The following is a 20,394-nucleotide window of genomic DNA, read 5'->3' on the forward strand; positions in this document are numbered from 1 at the left end:
GTGGTCGGTTTCCTGACCGATTAAAGTACTCGGTAGTGAAGCCACTTTATAAAAAGGGAGACAGGGATAATGTTGACAATTATAGATCTATTTCTATGCCATCGGTGTTTGCTAAAGTTATCGAGAGGGTTGTATATACAAGGTTACTGCAGCATTTAAATTCACATAATTTGCTGTCAAATGTACAGTTTGGTTTTAGAAATGGCTTAACAACTGAAAATGCTATAGTCTCTTTTCTCTGTGAGGTTTTGGATGGATTAAATAAAAGGTTGCGAACGTTAGGTGTTTTCTTTGATTTAACGAAGGCTTTTGACTGTGTTGACCACAAAATATTACTGCAGAAGTTGGAACATTATGGAGTAAGAGGAGTAGCTTACAATTGGTTCGCCTCCTACTTTAAGAACAGAAAGAAAAAGGTAATCCTCCGCAATATTGAGAGTGGTAATGATGTTCAGTCCCAATGGGGCACTGTTAAATGGGGCGTTCCCCAAGGGTCGGTGCTGGGGCCACTGCTGTTTCTTATTTATATAAATGATATGCCTTCTAGTATTACAGGTGATTCAAAAATATTTCTGTTTGCTAATGACACCACCTTGGTAGTGAAGGATCTTGTGTGTAATATTGAAACATTATCAAATAATGTAGTTCATGATATAAGTTCGTGGCTTGTGGAAAATAATTTGATGCTAAATCACAGTAAGACTCAGTTTTTACAGTTTCTAACCCACAATTCAACAAGAACTGACATTTTAATCAGACAGAATGGGCATGTTATAAGCGAGACGGAACAGTTCAAGTTCCTAGGCGTACAGATAGATAGTAAGCTGTTGTGGAAAGCCCATGTTCAGGATCTTGTTCAGAAACTAAATGCCGCTTTATTTACCATTAGAACAGTATCTGAAATAAGTGACATTTCAACACGAAAAGTAGTATACTTCGCATATTTTCATACGCTTATGTCATATGGTATTATTTTTTGGGGTAATTCTTCTGATTCAAAAAGGGTATTTTTGGCTCAAAAACGGGCTGTTCGAGCTATGTATGGTGTAAGTTCGAAAACCTCTTGTCGACCCCTATTCAATAGTCTGGGAATTTTGACATTGCCCTCACAGTATGTATTTTCTTTAATGTCGTTTGTTGTTAGCAATATTAGCTTATTCCCAAGAGTTAGCAGCTTTCACTCAGTTAATACTAGGCAGAAATCAAATCTGCATGTGGAATGCACTTCCTTGACTCTTGTGCAGAAAGGAGTGCAGTATTCTGCTGCATCCATTTTCAATAAGCTACCACAAGAACTCAAAAATCTTAGCAGTAGCCCAAACACTTTTAAGTCTAAACTGAAGAGTTTCCTCATGGCTCACTCCTTCTATTCTGTCGAGGAGCTCCTGGAAGAGCTAAAAAATTAAGCAAATTCCAGTGTTACATTCTTGATTTTCTTTATTTAAACTAACGACTTGTCGCCTGAATATGTTTCTTATATTTCATTTTATCTGTTTCTACAATCGTGTTATAATTTCATGTATTGACTCGTTCCATGACCATGGAGACTTCTCCTAAATGTGGTCCCACGGAACAATAAATAAATAAATAAAAAATAAATAAAATAAATTACTGTCAAAAGGTGTTGTTTTTTTCCACGATAATTCCCGACCTCACATGGTGAATGTGACCAAACAACTCTTATTGGAATTTCAATGGGACGCATTTGATCATCCTCCGTGCAGCCCAGACGTCGCTCCTAGCGACTTTCATCTCTTCTTACACCTAAAATCTGTCGTTAGAGATCAAGACTTCGACGATGATGAAGAGCTGAAAGAACATGTTATCACATGGTTGAATACACAGGGGGCAACCTTCTGTGAAGAAGGCATACATAAACTTGTGCCTCACTACGGCAAGTGCCTACAAAATTTCGGGAGCTATGTAGAAAAGTAGTTTAATAGCTGTAGATTTTTTTACAATAAATATTTTTTCTGTATCTGTACTCGTTTGTTTTATATAGCTAAACGGAACTTATTTTGTGAGCGTACCTCGTATTTCGCAGTGACACATCATGTAAAAGTTACTTTCGTCCTTAAGTTTTGTGCAGTAGTGTAAGAACCGCGTTCCTGATCGCTGAAGGCTGACGTTCGTACCTTTACACGTAACGACTGCAGTGTTACTAGCCGCAGATACGCTGATGACTGTGCTGTGGCAGGGCGCGAGGCGACGCTGCTGTTCTTCTACGGGCCGGTGGCTGTGTTGCTGCTGGGGAACCTCTCCCTCTTCACCTACACCGCCGTCAAGATCGTCTCTGCTTACAAGGAGACGCAGATACTCAACATGGTGGACGGGCGCCGCCGCGGCAAGTCCAGCGGACACAGCATCTACCGCAAGGAACGCCAGAGGTGAGCTTCCGCCTCCAAACAGTACCGTTTAAAAAGTATTCGACATCTCACAGAGCGCTGGTTGGACGGCTCCCGCCAGCAGGGCGCCAATGGCAGTTGTGGTGGCAGTGTTGCCTCGCGCTGTGTTGCCACTTCTGCTGCGCGAAGCATTGGGCCTCCTTATTCTCGACTAGGAAACGTTTCCTGATGCGAAAATTACATTTATTTAAGGGAAACACCTAATTCCAGCCCCAATTGGAATTAAGAACAGATTTTTCACACTCTTGGGCACATTATGGAGGTTTACACTACTGACAAGTTCAAATGTGTGTGAAATCCTATGGGAACAAACTTCTGAGGTCATCAGTCCCTAGACTTACACACTAATTAAACTAATTTATGCCAAGAACAACACACACACCCATACCCGAGGCAGGACTCGAACCTCCGGCGGGAGGGGCCGCGCAATCAATGAGATGACGCTTCTAACGGCACAGCCACTCTGTGCGACTACCGACAAGTTTTACGTTAATTTTGTAGGAGATAGAAACAGCAAAATACTGTACTAACAGATTTCCAAAAAAAATCATCTTCTAGATGGCAAACACAGTGAGATACGAAACTCGGAAATCATTCGTTGCTGAGGAGATAATTTTGTAATCCAATGAAAACAAAACATGTTTCGGTGATAAGTAGTTTATATCGGGTGCCACAGCCACAGATTTATGAAAATATACTAGCTGACAAACCTGGCATTATGCAGGTATTTATTTTGCCAATTTTTTATTAGAAACGAAAACATAAATGACCAGTAAAACTTTCATCCATTATGGATTACGATCACTACGACTGTGATGAATAAACCTTTCTTGAAATAACTGCAACCAGTCGCCTTTTGTTTCGTTCTTCAATTGTTACTATCCCATTACCGCTTTCGAATCGCCTAGCGAGTCATCATCAGATGTTACACTTTTATTGATTGTCTGCAGCTGTGTGGGAGTCGTGCAACTGTGGCAAGATATGTGATCAGAACATGCAAGCACTGAGTTAGGCGATAATTATTCACATTATAAGATAGATTTTGCTGTGTTACTAGCAGTGAATAGTATCCGTTGGTTGGTTCTTAGTGCACACAGTATTCCAGAAAACATAAAAAAATTGGTTCAAATGGCTCTAAGCACTATGGGGCTTGACATCAGAGGTCATCAGTCTCCTAGACTTAGAACTACTTAAACCTAACTAACCTAAGGACACATCCATGCCCGTGGAAAACATAATGAATGTTTTCCAATGACGTTAATTTTACTGCACTTCACACAGCCACAGGTCCGAAAACGAAACAAATTTGATTAAAAAGTGAACACTATAGATATGTCTTTAAAATCTACAGAAGCATGAATTCTGTAGGCTTTACATAAAACATTAAAGCTAGTGATTTCCTTTGTTGTTTAACTTAAAGTCTATGAACTAAAAGATAAAAACAAATATATATACTGAAAACACATGGCGCAAATCCTGTCGATCTTTTAAAAAAACTTCACCAAAAATACTGGAGGACCTGCAATGAGAAAAAGGAATTGGGGAGGGAACTGGATAAAAAATGTTGTGGGTCCGTTGGGAACCAGCTATGGAGGTGAAGATAGGTGTTGGTGTGTAAAGTGGAAAGACGGAAAGTGGGGAGGAGTCTGGCAGCTGAGCAGGTCCATGGTATCATGAAGAGAAGGAATGGGGAGAGATTAGGAGGGAAGAGATAGAAGGGATCCCTAGTGTGGAGTGGGATAGGTGGGAAGGTGTTATAACCGATAGGAAGGATCAGTATCAGGGCGAATTTCAATGTCTCATAGAGGGAGTTGATTGAAATTTCTTTGGAATAGGATATGGAGTGTGTGTAGATGTCAGGACAGTGGGATGTGCTGGTAAAGGCATGGCTGCACATCAGAACTGGTGATCACAGTAGAAATAATGAGGTCATTGTCTAGTTTTCAGTTAGTGCAGGACATGTGGTGTCCATTAAAGGCGAGGAGGGGTGGGGACTTGATGAGATGCAGAAGAATCTAGAGGAAAGGTAAATGGGTGTGGAAAGCAAAGAAGAGTGCATGATGTTCACGGATAGTGACTAACTGTTAGAACTTAGATAGGGCATAGACATGGTACAGTCTTACCCTAAAACCTGGGAGCCAGCCAGCCACTGCAAAGACTGATTCCGACTTGTTCACATAGTGCACCAAGGAAACTGCGCACCTGTCACAACTATAAGACCGGCCATCTGCACGATCTGGAAACAATGTAGGATGTGGAACTTCTGGAGGAGGCGTTGTTTTCCACTCGTTCTCTGGCAACAGAGGTAGATCGAATCATTCATATTGTGTGGAGGACAAGAGCCTATGGGCAACTCACGTCAGAAAAGAATTTTCTTGTTTCAAAAAGATCGTTCTGGCATGTATAATTTTCCGTATTCAGGAAGCCTCGATAATTAACATATTTTAGTAACTGTTATCTTTTAACTTTTCTGTGACATTTGCATTCAGTACATAAGGTTGACATGTCGGATGTAAGAGTATTGCATGCTCTAATTCAGAGCAACAGAAATCAGAAGGGCTGACTCTCACTGTATTTTTGGTTGTACATCAACAGTTGACTCACTAAGCATTCCTGTGCAGTGCTGTTTCTGATGACAAATTATATGTTGACATCTTAAAAGTAAATTAATGGCTGAGCCCTAAAAAAGACGACAGTGTGAAAATAATATTTTGTAGCGTCTCAAAACTGCATCAAGTGTTGCTGCTACACGATAACACACTGTACTGATTTGCCAAACAATGCTATCCAGTATATTGTTTGGGAATCATCTCTCATACACTTCTTCTTATAACCTTTTCCCATCAAATGTTTACCTTTCCCACTCCCTATCTAACAAGTGAACCCACTTCAAATCTGGCTTGACGACAATAATAACTCAGAACCAGTAGGTTTCTACAGGGATGACATCGGTGAACTACTTAAGCATTGTCAGACGGTTTCAGATAAAGTGGGAGAATATACTATTGATGATAATTTTCCCTCTTATGTTTATTGTTGTGTTCAATAATCTACTGGAAAAATGCCACTTATCTAGTGTACTAACATAAATGAATTAACGTACAACTACAACCTTGTAATGCACGTCTAATTTAAGAAAACATTAAGTATTTGCAACATGAATGTGCCTATATCGGTATGAGTTTGTAAGATATTTCTTACTCTGGAATTTGAAATGGTGTATGTTTACATGCTGTCACGTGTCATACCTACGTAGTATGGAAATGTAGCATTTCATAAATAAGATTGTGTACTCTAAAAGAAAAATGTGAGCAGAAATGGTAAGAGACATTATCAAGTGTGCAGTATCTACAATTTTTCGCCCTTACACTGTGGGGTACTGGAAGAAGCGAGCCAACTTTTGATGGAGAGATTTACTTAAGATTTTCTTATTTATTTTAAATGTGGCTGCTTGTAGCTTTGTCACAGAACAGGTAAGAATGAATCTTTATGCACCCCATTTCACAAATAATACTTTTACATATTACGTGACAGGTTAACAACTGTTCACAATACAGTTAAAACATTCACCGCTACTTGCAAAATCAAGCTGGCACCGACGTCTCTTGCATTAGGCATCAATTTGAATAATCTGAATTAAGGAACGTAATCGTCAACTCATGAGATACAAAAATGACAACAGAGTTCACTGTTGCATTAATACTGCAGATAAGTGCAAAGCAAATATTACCGCCCGCTATGCAACTGGAATGACAATCACTACGCAGGTTCTATATGTTACAGTTAGTCAAATAATCAGCGATCTGTAACCCTACTTCCACTGTTGTGAAATATACTAACCATTAATTATTTGACTAAATAGAGACTGCTGCACTCTGATTCACATACCTGCTGTAATCCGGCTAACAGCGACCACTGTTAAGATAAAATAGCGGTAGTTTTGTGTCATGAAACAACAGTGTTTGGATAGTCTCCGCAAGTTCTAGAACCGTCTAACCATCTGTGCCGTCTAATTACCACTCGTCAATTTTCGTATTGTGGTGGTCTAGAGGCATCTTTCATATCAAAATGTCAGGAGCTAAATTAATAACACTCAGTGCTGATTGCGAGGCGCTGTATAGAGCCACAGCGCCTATCTTAGCTTGCTGAACCAGTAGTTATTTCAGGTTCTCTCTGTCTCAAACGTACTGCAACTTGAAAAGTTCTTCCAGATAAGCGCTTTTCTCTTTTATTGACAAGGCATCAGTAGGAATTTATTGCAATCATAACGAGTAAATGATGCTTTTCGTTCTTTCGATATTTACAGATTAAATGACAGAATTGTTTAAGGATGCGTTATACTAGACATTACTGTCAGCGTTTTATATTATTTGTTCCGCGTTCTGATAACAACTGCTTTTGGCAGAAACTGGAGTAGAACGTGCACTGAGCACGCCCTTCAGTGGTTTCACTATCGACAACTTTCTGAGCCTACTTCTTCAGTCATTGTGTATGGTTTCCTGCACAGTAGCCGTTCTTTAAATGGAACTTTGTCTTTCGTACCTTACGAAGTCTCCCTGTGGATGTTCATGTTTAGCAATGAATGTTGTGTTGTTGTCTCTTCATATGTGTGCCTCTTTTGATGATACCACCATTGAAAAAAGAAAAACATTTTCTAAGTCTATAACTGTAAAAAGGATATGATCCTATTCAAAATGTTTGCAATATACACTCCTGGAAATAGAAATAAGAACACCGTGAATTCATTGTCCCAGGAAGGGGAAACTTTATTGAGACATTCCTGGGGTCAGATACATCACATGATCACACTGACGGAACCACAGGCACATAGACACAGGCAACAGAGCATGCACAATGTCGGCACTAGTACAGTGTATATCCACCTTTCGCAGCAATGCAGGCAGCTATTCTCCCATGGAGACGATCGTAGAGATGCTGGATGTAGTCCTGTGGAACGGCTTGCCATGCCATTTCCACCTGGCGCCTCAGTTGGACCAGCGTTCGTGCTGGACGTGCAGACCGCGTGAGACGACGCTTCATCCAGTCCCAAACATGCTCAATGGGGGACAGATCCGGAGATCTTGCTGGCCAGGGTAGTTGACTTACACCTTCTAGAGCACGTTGGGTGGCACGGGATACATGCGGACGTGCATTGTCCTGTTGGAACAGCAAGTTCCCTTGCCGGTCTAGGAATGGTAGAACGATGGGTTCGATGACGGTTTGGATGTACCGTGCACTATTCAGTGTCCCCTCGACGATCACCAGTGGTGAACGGCCAGTGTAGGAGATCGCTCCCCACACCATGATGCCGGGTGTTGGCCCTGTGTGCCTCGGTCGTATGCAGTCCTGATTGTGGCGCTCACCTGCACGGCGCCAAACACGCATACGACCATCATTGGCACCAAGGCAGAAGCGACTCTCATCGCTGAAGACGACACGTCTCCATTCGTCCCTCCATTCACGCCTGTCGCGACACCACTGGAGGCGGGCTGCACGATGTTGGGGCGTAAGCGGAAGACGGCCTAACGGTGTGCGGGACCGTAGCCCAGCTGCATGGAGACGGTTGCGAATGGTCCTCGCCGATACCCCAGGAGCAACAGTGTCCCTAATTTGCTGGGAAGTGGCGGTGCGGTCCCCTACGGCACTGCGTAGGATCCTACGGTCTTGGCGTGCATCCGTGCGTCGCTGCGGTCCGGTCCCAGGTCGATGGGCACGTGCACCTTCCGCCGACCACTGGCGACAACATCGATGTACTGTGGAGACCTCACGCCCCACGTGTTGAGCAATTCGGCGGTACGTCCACCCGGCCTCCCGCATGCCCACTATACGCCCTCGCTCAAAGTCCGTCAACTGCACATACGGTTCACGTCCACGCTGTCGCGGCATGCTACCAGTGTTAAAGACTGCGATGGAGCTCCGTATGCCACGGCAAACTGGCTGACACTGACGGCGGCGGTGCACAAATGCTGCGCAGCTAGCGCCATTCGACGGCCAACACCGCGGTTCCTGGTGTGTCCGCTGTGCCGTGCGTGTGATCATTGCTTGTACAGCCCTCTCGCAGTGTCCGGAGCAAGTATGGTGGGTCTGACACACCGGTGTCAATGTGTTCTTTTTTCCATTTCCAGGAGTGTAACTTTGGAGATTCTCCAAAAATGCGTATCGTGTCTGGTGAATGAGCTTTTCAGTTTTCATTGTGCTTATAACAGGAAAACAAAACTAACTGTGACAGATAGTGATTTACGATATTTAATTTGCAGCCGGTGCATCTGAGTACTTTTAGTAGATATGAGGTAGACTCTAAACTAATTACAGAAGTGAGAATAAAACCACTTTTGGTATTCTAGACCTGGCAGCTCTATCTTTAAGATTGCTGTGTTCGCTTCCGAGCTGACTCAAGGAACAGATCGGCTGGGAAACTTATGCTTCTGCTGGTAATGTAACTGAAACGTGGTAAAAACGCACAATATGTTTGGCAATTGTGTGATCATCAAGTTCCGCCCTGGATGTCATGGAATTATGCTGCCAAATTTACTTGATATTTTCTTGTCATTTCCACTGAATAATGTGAATGGTTTCCACTTAATGAGTGATACAAAGTCATAAATTTACGGTTTTGAGTCCAGGGACGTCTTCGTACACCGATATTGCAACTAATCTCGTCTTCTACTTCGCAATGTATCCTCCTCGTCAATAAGGCAGAGACAGATGCCACAGGTCTTTGCTAGCTCTGAGGCAGATGTAAACTGAAGGCTGCTTTGGCACGCGGTTCCAGTCTTACTGGAGACCAGATTTATACCTGTTTTATGACAGAGTTACGAGCAGCCACATAAATAAGTAAATCTTAAGTAAAATTCTCCATCAAAACTCGGGGCGCTACTTCCAGTACACCATAGTGTATGGGCCAAAAAATTGTTGATATTGCACATTCCATAGTGCGTCTTTTCGCTTGTGCCAAAAATGTTGTTGGTTTTTGTGAATACACAATCTCATTTATAAAACTCCGCATTTTCAGACTACTTGAGTATGACACACGGCAGCAAATAAACACAGACTTCTTCGAACTCCAGAGTGAATAGTATCTCATTAACTCATGCCGACACAGGCGCAGTAGTGTCACAGATAATTTATGTTTTCTTAAAATAGACATGCATTATAAGATTATCTAGGTAAGTTGTAATTCATTTGTATCAGTAAAGTGCATTCTTCCAGCAGTTTATTGTAGAGAACTGTAAACATAGGAGAACTTATCATCAACGATATATTCCCTTACATTATTTAAAACAGTCTAACAACGCTCAAGTATTTTATCAATCCCACAACTATAGAAACCTAGTGGTTATGGGTTAAAGATATCGTCAAGTCAGCTCTGAAGTACATTATCGTCAGGAAAGGAATTTTATTGACAGTTGCTCGACAAGGAGCAGGAAATATTTGAGGGCAAAAGGTCATAAGAAGTGGGCGAGGAATGGCTTCCCAAACAATATCCAGGATAACTTTGTTTGTCAAACCAGTAGAGTGTGTTATCGTGTAGGGGTAACACTTGATGCAGTTTTGTCGATCGTCTTTCTTGCACTGAGACCAAAATGTGTCTCAACAGTTGGCAACAAATTCCAGGCGTGATGGACACACCCTTGGGGAGAGATTCATAGTGCACAATACCATTTTTGAGAGACCACGTGCAAAATAATGTTTTCACATTCTCCTTGTTCGAGTATTTGTCTTTTGTTAGGGTTCAACAATTAATTTCTTCTTAAGAGGTTAACATAAAAGTATCATAATACGTCACCAGTAATAATATTGCCTAGGAATGCTCAGTCACAAAACTGATGATATTCAAGCAAAAATGCAGGAAGACTCCTCCCCCCCGCCCCCATCCTTTGATTTTTATTTTGAATTTGAGCATGCAGTACTCCTACACACGGTCAGTGAACCTTGCCTACTGAATGTAATGTCGTACGAAGGCAAAATTGTAGCAATCAATCAAATACGTCAATTATCGAGATTTCTTGCGCTTTTATATGAGATTTTGGATAGTTGAAACTTATGAATGGATGTGATTGGCTCTGCAATGTGGCATTCTACCATTTATGGTGGATGTGATTGGTTCTGCAATGCGGCGTTCTACCATTAACGATGGACTGCAACTGCTGTGTTCGGATGCAGGCTGAGTTGGCATCCCTTCGCTCCCAGCTTCAGGCAGTGTTGGCTTCGGTCACACAGCTTGAGGCTGTTGCCAATGGGCATCACTGTGGGGGTCCGGATGGGGGTTTGTCGGGGACGGCCAGCTCGTCCCACGCATCCCCTGATCGGACTACGACTGTGGTTGCCCAGGATACTGCCCGCATTGAGGCTGATCCCTCACCTGTGGTAGAGTGGGAGGTCGTTTCAAGGTGTGGCAGGGGGCGAAAGACATTCCGGAGGGCTGAACGGAAAGCCTCTCCAGTTTGTCTGACGAACCGGTTTCAGGCTCTGTCTCAGGCTGATACTGATCTTCAGCCTGACATGGCTGCTTGTCCTGTTCCAGAGGTTGCCCCTCAGTCTGCAAGATCCGGGCAGTTGCAGAGGGTGGGCTTACTGGTAGTTGGGAGCTCCAACGTCAGGCGCGTAATGGGGCCCCTTAGGGAAATGGCAGCAAGAGAGGGGAAGAAAACCAATGTGCACTCTGTGTGCATACCGGGGGGAGTCATTCCAGATGTGGAAAGGGTCCTTCCGGATGCCATGAAGGGTACAGCGTGCACCCATCTGCAGGTGGTCGCTCATGTCGGCACCAATGATGTGTGTCGCTATGGATCGGAGGAAATCCTCTCTGGCTTCCGGCGGCTATCTGATTTGGTGAAGACTGCCAGTCTCGCTAGCGGGATGAAAGCAGAGCTCACCATCTGCAGCATCGTCGACAGGACTGACTGCGGACCTTTGGTACAGAGCCGAGTGGAGGGTCTGAATCAGAGGCTGAGACGGTTCTGCGACCGTGTGGGCTGCAGATTCCTCGACTTGCGCCATAGGGTGGTGGGGTTTCGTGTTCCACTGGATAGGTCAGGAGTCCACTACACGCAACAAGCGGCTACACGGGTAGCAGGGGTTGTGTGGCGTGGGCTGGGCGGTTTTTTAGGTTAGATGGCCTTGGGCAAGTACAGAAAGGGCAACAGCCTCAACGGGTGTGGGGCAAAGTCAGGACATGCGGGGACCAAGCAGCAATCGGTATTGTAATTGTCAACTGTCGAAGCTGCGTTGGTAAAGTACCGGAACTTCAAGCGCTGATAGAAAGCACCGAAGCTGAAATCGTTATAGGTACAGAAAGCTGGCTTAAGCCAGAGATAAATTCTGCCGAAATTTTTACAAAGGTACAGACGGTGTTTAGAAAGGATAGAGTGCATGCAACCGGTGGTGGAGTGTTCGTCGCTGTTAGTAGTAGTTTATCCTGTAGTGAAGTAGAAGTGGATAGTTCCTGTGAATTATTATGGGTGGAGGTTACACTAAACAACCGAACTAGGTTAATAATTGGCTCCTTTTACCGACCTCCCGACTCAGCAGCATTAGTGGCAGAACAACTGAGAGAAAATTTGGAATAAATTTCACATAAATTTTCTCAGCATGTTATAGTCTTAGGTGGAGATTTCAATTTACCAGATATAGACTGGGACACTCAGATGTTTAGGACGGGTGGTAGGGACAGAGCATCGAGTGACATTATACTGAGTGCACTATCCGAAAATTACCTCGAGCAATTAAACAGAGAACCGACTAGTGGAGATAACATCTTGGACCTACTGATAACAAACAGACCCGAACTTTTCGACTCTGTATGTACAGAACAGGGAATCAGTGATCATAAGGCCGTTGCAGCATCCCTGAATATGGAAGTTAATGGGAATATAAAAAAAGGGAGGAAGGTTTATCTGTTTAGCAAGAGTAATAGAAGGCAGATTTCAGACTACCTAACAGATCAAAACGAAAATTTCTGTTCCGACACTGACAATGTTGAGTGTTTATGGAAAAAGTTCAAGGCAATCGTAAAATGCGTTTTAGACAGGTACGTGCCGAGTAAAACTGTGAGGGACGGGAAAAACCCACCGTGGTACAACAACAAAGTTAGGAAACTACTGCGAAAGCAAAGAGAGCTCCACTCCAAGTTTAAACGCAGCCAAAACCTCTCATACAAACAGAAGCTAAACGATGTCAAAGTTAGCGTACGGAGGGCTATGCGTGAAGCGTTCATTGAATTCGAAAGTAAAATTCTATGTACCGACTTGACAGAAAATCCTAGGAAGTTCTGGTCTTACGTTAAATCAGTAAGTGGCTCGAAACAGCATATCCAGACACTCCGGGATGATGATGGCATTGAAACAGAGGATGACACGCACAAAGCTGAAATACTAAACACCTTTTTCCAAAGCTGTTTCACAGAGGAAGACCGCACTGCAATTCCTTCTCTAAATCCTCGCACAAACGAAAAAATGGCTGACATCGAAATAAGTGTCCAAGGAATAGAAAAGCAACTGGAATCACTCAATAGAGGAAAGTCCACTGGACCTGATGGGATACCAATTCGATTCTACACAGAGTACGTGAAAGAACTTGCCCCCCTTCTAACAGCCGTGTACCGCAAGTCTCTAGAGGAACGGAGGGTTCCAAATGATTGGAAAAGAGTACAGGTAGTCCCAGTCTTCAAGAAGGGTCGTCGAGCAGATGCGCAAAACTATAGACCTATATCTCTGACGTCGATCTCTTGTAGAATTTTAGAACATGTTTTTTGCTCGCGTATCATGTCATTTCTGGAAACCCAGAATCTACTATGTAGGAATCAACATGGATTCCGGAAACAGCGATCGTGTGAGACCCAACTCGCTTTATTTGTTCATGAGACCCAGAAAATATTAGATACAGGTTCCCAGGTAGATGCTATTTTTCTTGACTTCCGGAAGGCGTTCGATACAGTTCCGCACTGTCGCCTGATAAACAAAGTAAGAGCCTACGGAATATCAGACCAGCTGTGTGGCTGGATTGAAGAGCTTTTAGCAAACAGAACACAGCATGTTGTTATCAATGGAGAGACGTCTACAGACGTTAAAGTAACCTCTGGCGTGCCACAGGGGAGTGTTATGGGACCATTGCTTTTCACAATATATATAAATGACCTAGTAGATAGTGTCGGAAGTTCCATGCGGCTTTTCGCGGATGATGCTGTAGTATACAGAGAAGTTGCAGCATTAGAAAATTGTAGCGAAATGCAGGAAGATCTGCAGCGGATAGGCACTTGGTGCAGGGAGTGGCAACTGACCCTTAACATAGACAAATGTAATGTATTGCGAATACATAGAAAGAAGGATCCTTTATTGTATGATTATATGATAGCGGAACAAACACTGGTAGCAGTTACTTCTGTAAAATATCTGGGAGTATGCGTGCGGAACGATTTGAAGTGGAATGATCATATAAAATTAATTGTTGGTAAGGCGGGTACCAGGTTGAGATTCATTGGGAAAGTGCTTAGAAAATGTAGTCCATCAACAAAGGAGGTGGCTTACAAAACACTCGTTCGACCTATACTTGAGTATTGCTCATCAGTGTGGGATCCGTACCAGATCAGTCTGACGGAGGAGATAGAGAGGATCCAAAGAAGAGCGGCGCGTTTCGTCACAGGGTTATTTGGTAACCGTGATAGCGTTACGGAGATGTTTAATAAACTCAAGTGGCAGACTCTGCAAGAGAGGCGCTCTGCATCGCGGTGTAGCTTGCTCGCCAGGTTTCGAGAGGGTGCGTTTCTGGATGAGGTATCGAATATATTGCTTCCCCGTACTTATACCTCCCGAGGAGATCACGAATGTAAAATTAGAGAGATTAGAGCGCGCACGGAGGCTTTCAGACAGTCGTTCTTCCCGCGAACCATACGCGACTGGAACAGGAAAGGGAGGTAATGACAGTGGCACGTAAAGTGCCCTCCGCCACACACCGTTGGGTGGCTTGCGGAGTATCAATGTAGATGTAGATGTAGATGTAGATGTGATTGCTGGATGCTGGCACGAAGTAGCATTTCCATAGACGACTATTTGACGGGAGCACAGCTCCTGTCGTATATCTTTGACTGGATGTAGCAGAGCCAACACACGCCCAGCTCAGCCAGCTCAGCCATTAGTGGCATTCCATCAGGCATGTGCACACCACGGGCACAGTCTCCACACCAGTCATTGGTCGAATGTGTGTCCAAGGTGCTACAGCTTAATCGAGTAACATCACCAACTAGCTCGTAAGGGCTGTTAACTAGCCCTTATGGGTCAGGCTTCAAAGTACACCTGCCATTGCGATGCCATCTACTGGGCGCCATAGGCTGAAGCACCAGCCACTCTCTGAGAGTCCTTGATTTAACTTAGAGCGTCCGCACGTTCCAGCCAACCATGTTGGGCCACGAGAAATGTTCGCCAACCCTGCTGTCTTAAGGCTTTGCCAGACAGAACGCAGCCTGGCGGTACGGCCTGTGGGCCTCAGCCGCGGCAGTCAGAGCGCACCGTTGAAACGCTCCTCGCCCGGTGCGGCTGTTCGGTTGCTGCTGCATCAGTGCTGCACTCTAGGAGACGAGCGCAATACAATAATGAGCAGATAAAGAAGGTTTCTAATTTCAAATATTTAGGGGAAATCATCCAGCCCAATGCTTCAGATAAAGAAGGAAATAAAACAAGAACAAGAAAAATGGAAATGGCATTCCAGCTAACAAAGAATGTCTACAACAAGAAGTCAGTATGAATTAACGCAAAAATAAGGCACTACAACACTGTGATTAAGCCAGAGTGTCTGTATGCATCTGAATGTTTAGCAATGAACACTAACAAGGAAATGGAAGCTATAGCAAAAAAGGAGCGAAAAATCATTAGAAGAGTACTTGGGCCGAGGTTTGAGAATGGGACTTGGAAGCTTAGAAGTAATAGAGAAGTGTATGACAAAATTGAGAAAGTGGGAGATACTATGAGGAAGAGAAGAGTAAGCTTTTACGCCCATTTGAAAAGAATGAATGATGAAAGGCTGACAAAGAAAATATTCATGTTTTTTGACAAGAACCCCAGAACCCAAATTACCTGGTTCAAAGAAGTCAAAGCAGACTTAGAGGAGATGGGTATAGGAGAAGATGATTTAACCAACAGAGACTTAATGAGAGACAAAATTCAACATTTTGAAGGATTTGAAGTGAAGAAGAGAAGAACTGGAGGAACAGTGTGGACAGAAGACCGAAGGGAGCAGCACAGAGAGAGGATGAAGACATATTGGCAGAAGAGAAAAGAGGAGGAGCGCAATAGGAGAAATGTACATTGAAAAATAGTTGTTTAACGCGGTCCCTAGACGGCCAAAATCGGAATAAAAAAAAAAATGAGCATATCAACGACGCGGCCTGGTCGTTGCGGCTCAGTGTTACGGGCCGTACCAATAGACCGCGTTATGTCTGGCTAGGCTTTCGCTCACTGCTTGCTAGCCACGGCCGACTCCTGGGTCACTGTCATCGATCTCCTGTACGGGAGCATAGACCAATAAAGGATGTTATTGAGTAAACTATCTTGACTCCGCACTTGCCATTGAACTGGAGACCCCATCCCATAGTTCTCCATGCACACGCATTTTGCAGTCTGATGTGCCCAGGGAACCAATGTTGTCCAGCTCAGGATGTAGACATGAAGTGGAATGAATAGATAACGTAGTTTGCAGGGAAAGAGAAAGGATGACTATTGTTAATTGTGAGAGGTTTGAAAAGTGTAACACGCCAGTTAAGGAGCACTAGTCTGTGCTGCTCGAATGTCTGGGTTCCCCACAATGTCGGACTAAAGATAGACATGGTTTTAGAGGAGTGTTGCCAAGGTCATTACTATACAAAATGATCAGGTGGAGTCCCATATACGTCCATGGGACATATCTCAAGTAACTTCTACATCTGTCGATGACAAACTGCTGGGGGGCCGCGGTGGTCTAGCGGTTCTAGGCGCTCAGTCCGGAACCGCGCGACTGCTACGGTCGCAGGTTAGAATCCTGCCTCGGGCATGGATGTGTGTGATGTTCTTAGGTTAGTTAGGTTTAAGTAGTTCTAAGTTCTAGGGGACTGTTGACCACAGATAATAAGTCGCATAGTGCTCAGAGCCATTTGAACCATTTTTGAACCCATAGTGCTCAGAGCCATTTGAACCATTTGAACATACTGCTGCATCCTTCCTACTAATCGTCAACACAGTCACAAATTTTGTTCCATATTCCACATGATCGCACTTTTGTTAATAACTATTGGTGTGGTAATGCGTTAGATGCTTTCCAGAAGGAGATAAATACTGCATACACGTGACTGCTTTGACTCGTGGCTTTCAAGATGTTATGTGAGAAAGTGGAAGTTGGGTTCTCCATGGGCGATGTTTCGAGAATCCATGTTGATTGATATGGAGGAGGTGACTCTGTGTGAGATATCTATCTCTGTGCCTTCTGTACAAGACCTCTCCTGGCCCTTCAGCACATCCCCACGGCAACAGGTCACCGCATTCCCTCCCCTTCTGTGTTGCACACCACAACAGTGTAAGGAGAGATGGGGGTTCGGGAAAAACACTCTGACTTGTACACAGAATATAGCGCGATTTAAATTAGTTGGTATTTGTTACTGAAACTCCAAAGAACTCCAAAGAACTGTCTACAGACAGCCAAAACAGTGATATGCTTTTAGTGACAATAGGAAATAGTTTGAAAGCCTCTACTTCCTACAAATACACTCCTGGAAATTGAAATAAGAACACCGTGAATTCATTGTCCCAGGAAGGGGAAACTATATTGACACATTCCTGGGGTCAGATACATCACATGATCACACTGACAGAACCACAGGCACATAGGCACAGGCAACAGAGCATGCACAATGTCGGCACTAGTACAGTGTATATCCACCTTTCGCAGCAATGCAGGCTGCTATTCTCCCATGGAGACGATCGTAGAGATGCTGGATGTAGTCCTGTGGAACGGCTTGCCATGCCATTTCCACCTGGCGCCTCAGTTGGACCAGCGTTCGTGCTGGACGTGCAGACCGCGTGAGACGACGCTTCATCCAGTCCCAAACATGCTCAATGGGGGACAGATCCGGAGATCTTGCTGGCCAGGGTAGTTGACTTACACCTTCTAGAGCACGTTGGGTGGCACGGGATACATGCGGACGTGCATTGTCCTGTTGGAACAGCAAGTTCCCTTGCCGGTCTAGGAATGGTAGAACGATGGGTTCGATGACGGTTTGGATGTACCGTGCACTATTCAGTGTCCCCTCGACGATCACCAGTGGTGTACGGCCAGTGTAGGAGATCGCTCCCCACACCATGATGCCGGGTGTTGGCCCTGTGTGCCTCGGTCGTATGCAGTCCTGATTGTGGCGCTCACCTGCACGGCGCCAAACACGCATACGACCATTATTGGCACCAAGGCAGAAGCGACTCTCATCGCTGAAGACGACACGTCTCCATTCGTCCCTCCATTCACGCCTGTCGCGACACCACCGGAGGCGGGCTGCACGATGTTGGGGCGTGAGCGGAAGACGGCCTCACGGTGTGCGGGACCGTAGCCCAGCTGCATGGAGACGGTTGCGAATGGTCCTCGCCGATACCCCAGGAGCAACAGTGTCCCTAATTTGCTGGGAAGTGGCGGTGCGGTCCCCTACGGCACTGCGTAGGATCCTACAGTCTTGGCGTGCATCCGTGCGTCGCTGCGGTCCGGTCCCAGGTCGACGGGCACGTGCACCTTCCGCCGACCACTGGCGACAACATCGATGTACTGTGGAGACCTCACGCCCCACGTGTTGAGCAATTCGACGGTACGTCCACCCGGCCTCCCGCATGCCCACTATACGCCCTCGCTCAAAGTCCGTCAACTGCACATACGGTTCACGTCCACGCTGTCGCGGCATGCGACCAGTGTTAAAGACTGCGATGGAGCTCCGTAATGCCACGGCAAACTGGCTGAGACTGACGGCGGCGGTGCACAAATGCTGCGCAGCTAGCGCCATTCGACGGCCAACACCGCGGTTCCTGGTGTGTCCGCTGTGCCGTGCGTGTGATCATTGCTTGTACAGCCCTCTCGCAGTGTCCGGAGCAAGTATGGTGGGTCTGACACACCGGTGTCAATGTGTTCTTTTTTCCATTTCCTGAGAGTAAAGTATAGTATAGATAACTATAGTGTTTCTAAGCATATAAAAATATGTTTCGAATTTTAATTAGAGCCAGAGAAATATTAATTTCTTTAAATGATAACATTTTCTTGGTAATGGTAACTATTCAGGTCATACTTCAAAACCCATTAAACTGTTTCCAATACTAAACAGCGATTTTATCTTCCACCGTGGCTACATTATGTACGCACTCATTTATTTTCACATAATCACCTGATTTGGCAGATGTGCCATTTCCAAGTGGTTACTCTGAGGCCAATGTACAGCACATACCACATCAATCATATAATATTATGTACCTATAAACGTGTGTTTATAAATTAATGGTCACACAAATAAAAAGAGAGAGAGACAACACTCCATATCTACATCATGCAACTTATTATACAATGACACAACAATAATGTTTAAACTTGCTGCATACAGATAGGTTCAATCAGCTTGGCAGTGACAGTTGTTGTCAACAGATCTTTGAACTGCTATTTACTGTAGACTGGACAGTGTCAAATAGCCCAAGGATATCAGTGATCTGTAAAACGTAATGATTTTAATATGTGCTTAACTACGCCATTATGGTAGTAGCATTACTCAAATTATTGATGGGTGTGAAATAAAGTTCTTGTTCAAATTACTACAACAGTTATATATAAACATGACAAACGTACTGTGTCAGACATGAAACCTTGCTCCAGTTGGCTGCTGCAGAAGACTACCTCCGAGTCTTTCACTTAAGGCTCCAATGCAGAATTTCTGGAGGGAGCGTTGTTTTCCGCTCGAGCTGTTACAGGAGTGTATCTAGTCACGATCTAGTGATAAACCTGGCGGAGTGCAAGCACAAAGGCGAGGATTCAAGTTATAAACCACGTTTCTGATGTCTGCTAATGGTATCAGTCTCATAGAATCCCAAAGATAATTCGCTTCACTTTCTAACACCACCAATAATAGCAAACACTGCCGAAAACAATTCCACAAAATAGTTTACATCCACGTCGAAATCAGAGCAGTGTACACTGTAGTGTTTCCTCGCCCTACAGCAGCCACGAGCCACACACCTCCGGCCACCCAACATCATATGCTACCCGACTAGGAAAACGTAGCACAGTGCATCTTCGGCACGTCTCTGCTCTCTTATTAGTGAGCATAAAAGTAAACATGTTCATTAACACAAAAGATAGGTTGATACAAGTTTATTTAACCGCTGTCACATTCTTATTTGAAATTCTGGTATTTGTCTTGCATTTACATATGGGATTTTGGATAGTTGAAACTTATGAATATCGTTTAAGTGTTGTCAGATACAATTGCAAGTGGAAAAGTATCTAACATTTGCGACATATTGCTTGCTTTGAGTTTAATAGAGAGGCGAAGGCACCAGAGGCAGATTGAGGCATTTGTATTGTGTGGGGGACACGTGCCTCTGAGCAACTCACGTCAGGAAACAATTTTTTTGTTTCAAGAAAGATCGTTCTGGCATGAATGATTTTCCACATTCGGGAAATCTCGATTAACGGTAGAATGCCACATTGCAAAACTAGTCGCATCCACTTAATAGCAGAATACCCCATTGTAGAACCAATCACAGCCACCATTACTGGTAGAATGACATATTGCAGAACACTATGCCATCACTATTGTAGTTTCAAGAATGAAATTTTCACTCTGCAGCGGAGTGTGCGCCTATATGAAACTTCCCGGCAGATTAAAACTGTGAGCCGCACCGAGACTCGAACTCGGAATCTTTCGCCGGAAAATGCTCTATCTGTCTGCGTCATTACGTAGGTGGCGTGCTGGCATACCCATTGGCTGTTTGCGATGGCCTGCCTG

The 20,394-nt window shown here is 44.3% G+C and overlaps 1 protein-coding gene across 2 annotated transcripts in view; it reads left to right on the forward strand.

Annotated features, from left to right (window-relative positions):
- Positions 1-20,394, forward strand: part of LOC126418977 (probable G-protein coupled receptor Mth-like 1) — a 382,615-nt gene that overhangs the window by 329,310 nt on the left and 32,911 nt on the right. For both annotated transcript variants that reach the window (XM_050086023.1, XM_050086024.1), the window contains exon 8: positions 2,198-2,387. In XM_050086023.1, coding sequence (XP_049941980.1) covers positions 2,198-2,387 — 190 coding nt within the window. The remainder of the gene's footprint in view (positions 1-2,197; positions 2,388-20,394) is intronic.

Source organism: Schistocerca serialis, chromosome 9, assembly GCF_023864345.2.
Source record: "Schistocerca serialis cubense isolate TAMUIC-IGC-003099 chromosome 9, iqSchSeri2.2, whole genome shotgun sequence".
NCBI lineage: Eukaryota > Metazoa > Arthropoda > Insecta > Orthoptera > Acrididae > Schistocerca > Schistocerca serialis.